Genomic DNA, 4,682 nt, shown 5'->3' on the forward strand with positions numbered 1-4,682 from the left:
GAAAGTATGGTCTGAGCTTTCGAGTCGCAACAACTAGCGTGAAAATTAATATTTTGATCTTTGAGTATCTAGTTTCGGCATCGAGAAGAGCTTTAGAAGTGTATAATACTAGCAGTTGGGCCCCCAACTCTTCTCGTATGAAGGCAGAGCTTACTGCTACTTCTGAAACTACTAAGTAGATGTATAAGTCTTCCGCTGCGTCCGGCTTAGATAGTAAGGGAGGTGATGTGAGACACTTCTCTAGGTCTTGGAAAGCTCTTTCGCACTCTTCATCCCATTTGTCTTGTTATGCCCTTTTGATGGCCTTGAAAAAGGGTTTGCATCGATCGATGGACCGCGAAAGAAAGCGGTTGAGGGCAATTGCTATTCCGGTCAAGCTTTGAATCTCCTTCAAGGTAGTTGAAGACTTCATCTCTAGGATCGCTCGAATTTTCTTAGGATGTGCTTCAATTCCTCGTTGGTTACCAAGTACCCTAGGAATCGGCCTGAAGATACTTCAAACGTGCATTTGGTGGAGTTGAGCTTCATCTTGTACTTTATGAGGATGTTGAAAGTTTTCGCTAGGTTACGGATGTGGTCCGACCGCTGCTTGCCTTTTACCATGATGTCGTTGACATAGACCTTCATGGTTACCCTAATTTGCTTCTTAAACATCATATTTACTAAGCTTTGGTAAGTGGCTCATGCGTTCTTGAGGCCAAAAGGCATGACCTTGTAGCAGCAGATGTCTTGCTCGATTACGAATGCGATTTTTTCCTTGTTGGGCTCGTACATGGCTATGTCGTTGTAGCCGGATTACGTGTCCAAGAAGCTGAGCAGTTAGTTCCCGGAAGTTGAATCTACTAAAAGATTGATTCGAGAAACCAGATAAGGATCTTTTGGGCATGCTTTGTTGAGGTCGGTGTAGTCTATGCAAACCCTCAATTTGCCCTTCTCTTTCTTCATGACTAGCACAATGTTGGCAAACCATGCTGAATGCGCTACCTCTTCTATGAATCCGGCATCCAGTAGCTTGCCAATTTCCGCCTTGATGATCGCTAATCACTCAGGTGTGAAATGTCTTCTCTTTTGGATCACAGATTTGGTAGCAGGGTCGATGTGTAACTTGTGGTAAGCTATCTCGGGATCGATGCTGGGCATGTCGGAAGGTGACCATGTAAATACGTCTCGATTTTCTCTAAGGAAAACCGTGAGTTCTTCCTTCTCAACTGGGTTTAGACGTAAGCCGATTATAACTATCTTTTTTTGCTACTAGGGATCAAGAATGATGTCTTCGGCGTCCTCTTCGGGTTTTCATCCTATCTCGTCTACTTGGGTGCCATCTTTTCGATCTGCTATTGCTATTTGGTAGCTTATTCGCTTATTTGGACCTCGGTAGCCTTTACTGGGATAAAGGCTTTCTTCTTTAACTCCTTCAATACTTGCACAATGCATCGTCAAGATGCGGCCTGATCAGACTTGATCTTTTTTACTCCTCTTCTAGGGATGCAGAATTAGATCTTTTGATACTTGACGGAAATGATGACATCTAGCTTGATTAACCAAGGTGTCCCAAGAATCCCATTGTAGGGAGATGGGTTGCTTACGATCGTGAACGTCTACTTTATGACAACTAGTGTTGTTTTCATGTCAAGTGTGATGTGGCCAATATTAGTTGAGGTGTGCCCGTTGAATCTGGTGAGTACTTCTGCTCGGCGTATGATTATGCTTTCCAGGCCCATCCTTGAATGATTGAGAGTTGGAGTAGGTTGATTACACTTCCATTGTCAACCATCATTCTATCAACTATAACATTGGCTAGTTGGAAATATACTACTAATGTGTCGTCGTGTGGGAAATTGACGCCTTCTACATCTTGCTCGGTGAAGCCAATGATGGGTCCAAGTTGGGAGTCGACTACTTGGACCTGTGAGACTAGTAGAGCCTGCTGGATCTTCCTCTTTTTGGAGTTATTAGTGGCCCCTAAGTTCTCAAACTCGGTGAAGATGCCATTGATTCGAATCGTTTTGATTGGTGGCTCTTTGTCATCGTCTGCGTTCTTTCGAGGCTGCGCAGTTGGCTTGTCCAAGTATCTGTTAACATTGGCTTCTTTCACGAGTTTTTCTAGGTAGTTCTTCTAAGTGAAGCAGTTATCGGTTGTGTGACTGGGACCTTAGTTGAATGCGCAGTATTTGGTGTGATCCAACTAGGAAATATCCCTCTTTGATTGTTTCAGCAGGTTGAACCATGGTTCGTTCTTGATGTCGCGAAAGATTTGGTGGATCGGAATTGAGAACTTAGACTAATTGTTGGTCATCAAGCCTTCTTTGGTCATGGGTCGGTCCCTATGTTTGGCTTCCTGCCTGCTTTTGCTGGACTGTTTCCCATCTTCCTTTTTTTGAGCCACTGCCGACGCTTTTTGAGGCTGCTCGGGCGCCTTGTCTGCTCGTCGAGCCTCATCCTCCAGTGCATGCTTATCTGCAAGAGTGATAGAGTCTGCTAGAGTTAGATCTTCTTTCATGATCATTTCTTCGAACATTGGGTGGTCTGCTAGGAGTTCTGTTTGGAAGGCTGTGCATGTTATCGAGTTGTAGCATCTGACAATCTTCGCCTTTTCTGCTTTGAACCTCTTCACGTAGTCGCAAAACGACTCATTTGGGTTATTCTTCATGTTGAACAAGTGGTTAGAATTTTTCTTGATCAAGCGGTAGAATGAGTATTCTTTGGTGAAAACCAAGGAAAGATCATCAAAACTCCAGATGGATCGTGGTGGCAAAGTGTGAAACCAATCTTGCGCCTTGCCTTGTAAAGTGGTTGCTAAAATTTTGCACATAAGGGCATTGTTGCTCCGATAAAGGACTATCGTGCTTTGGTAGTGCTTCAAGTGCCTTTCTGGATCTCCATCTCCTTTAAACGATATGAAGTGTGGCATGCTAAATTTGCATGGAGGCTCTGCCTGCTCGATCTCGTCCATGAATGGTGACCTGCTCATGTTGGTCATATCCCGTCATAGTGCTTCATCGGCCTCTTCGTTGCGTTGGAAATTATGCAATCCCTCGTTGATGAGCCTTTCTACCTTTTCCTGAATTTACCTTTGTTGGGGTAGCAGAGCTCTCGGTTGCCCTCAGTCTTAACCTGCTGGTCTACGTTGCTCTTCTACTTTCTTGGCTTGTCTATGCCGTAACAATGGTGCATGTAGTTCATTCCTAGCAGGCGAGGGAATTTTTTGCAGGCTGCCAGTTGAACTTAAGCTGGATTGAGTTACTGCTTATCTCCGTCCGTCGTGCTGCCTACTCCGATGTGATGTGGATGATGCGGACCAAGCTGCAAATAAACGCTTCGCCTGGAAGGTTGCCCATGCTAATTATCGGAGTGTGGCCCCAACCGTGAATGTATGCTCATCTGTGGGCCTAGTCAAAAGTGCACTCTCCTCTGCATGCTTAGACATGAGTATACGCTATGTTGGGGACCTAATCGGGAATGTTTGCTGCCCGAACGCTCGGTTTGTGGTTGGTCTAGTGGTTGCTTACCAGGACATTACTGGAGAGGTTCCTCGCATGCCATTGTCCTACTTCGGGACATTTCGTTTAGGGCACGTTGGATCTCGGTGTGTTGCAAAAGCTGATTCACCAAGTTTTTCTGTTGTGCAAGGGCACTCGTCAACTCTATGACTTGTCGGGACAAGTGTTGTTAACCATTCGGATTGGAAGAGCTTGGACGAAATGTGCCTTCATGAGCAATGGAAAGGTGGCAGACTTCGGGCGCGAGATTTGAGTTAGAAAATGTCAAATCCGAGGAGAAATGTGGTGAAAATGCCCCCGGCTTGATGGTAGGTTCGGATGGTTGAGATAATCTTGGGCCGACTTGGGCTACTTGGAAAACCACGGGAGCAGGCTGGGCCATGGGAATGGGCTGCTCGACGTGTGGTGCATGCGGGTGTGAGGCTTGGCCTTGGTTTGACAGCACATTAGGCTCACATTGGATTTGAGCGGCATGAAACGGTTTGTCTTGGGCTTGAAGTGACACGACTTGGGCTTTGGCCTTTGTGCAGTGGGCTTTGGATGGCACAACAAGTTTGGATGACACGGCTTGGGCCATGGTGGTGGCGCCATGGACCTCACCATGGGTGGTTACCATGGTGGCCACCATGGTGGTTGCCATGGTGGAGCCTTGTGGTGGTGGAGCTGCTCCACTTATTGTCACGTTTGGCCTCGTGGGTCGCCGTGGTCTCATATCTTGAACATTGGAATTTTCGTTCGTTGAAGTTTCCAAATTTCTTGTCATTGTACTTTTCTTTTACGTTTTACCAAAGAATTTTTGCAAATAAAAAATTCTAAAAATAAGAACGTATGAAAAATCTACATATGGACAAGAAAATAGAAAATCATGGATGCGAGAGTCTTCTACGAGTGTGGGACTCAACTTTCAATGAAAGCACCAATTTGTAGATGCAAATTTCTTCCTCCTTGATCTTGGACAAAATTGCACCTACAAAACAAATAACACCTTAGGTGAAGGCTAAGACCTTCACGTGCCCACGATGAATGGGGGAGCTTTGGCCGAAGAACCATCGATGGCAAAGTTAGAATTTTGAAGGAAAAGTGTTTGAAGAATTTAGAGAATTTAGCAAGAGAATTGGACTTTTATTTTAGAGAGAATGAGAGGGCTTATATAGGAGTGTGGCCGGCCACCTTAGGAGGAGA

At 45.3% G+C, this 4,682-nt stretch overlaps 1 protein-coding gene across 1 annotated transcript; it reads right to left on the reverse strand.

The window, feature by feature from the left end:
* Window positions 1-2,281: 2,281 nt before the first annotated feature.
* Window positions 2,282-2,980, reverse strand: LOC103451254 (uncharacterized). The gene has a single exon (XM_008390681.1). The coding sequence runs from the start codon at window positions 2,978-2,980 to the stop codon at window positions 2,282-2,284; it is 699 nt and encodes a 232-aa protein (XP_008388903.1).
* Window positions 2,981-4,682: the final 1,702 nt, after the last annotated feature.

This window comes from Malus domestica, chromosome 07, assembly GCF_042453785.1.
Source record: "Malus domestica chromosome 07, GDT2T_hap1".
Lineage (NCBI taxonomy): Eukaryota > Viridiplantae > Streptophyta > Magnoliopsida > Rosales > Rosaceae > Malus > Malus domestica.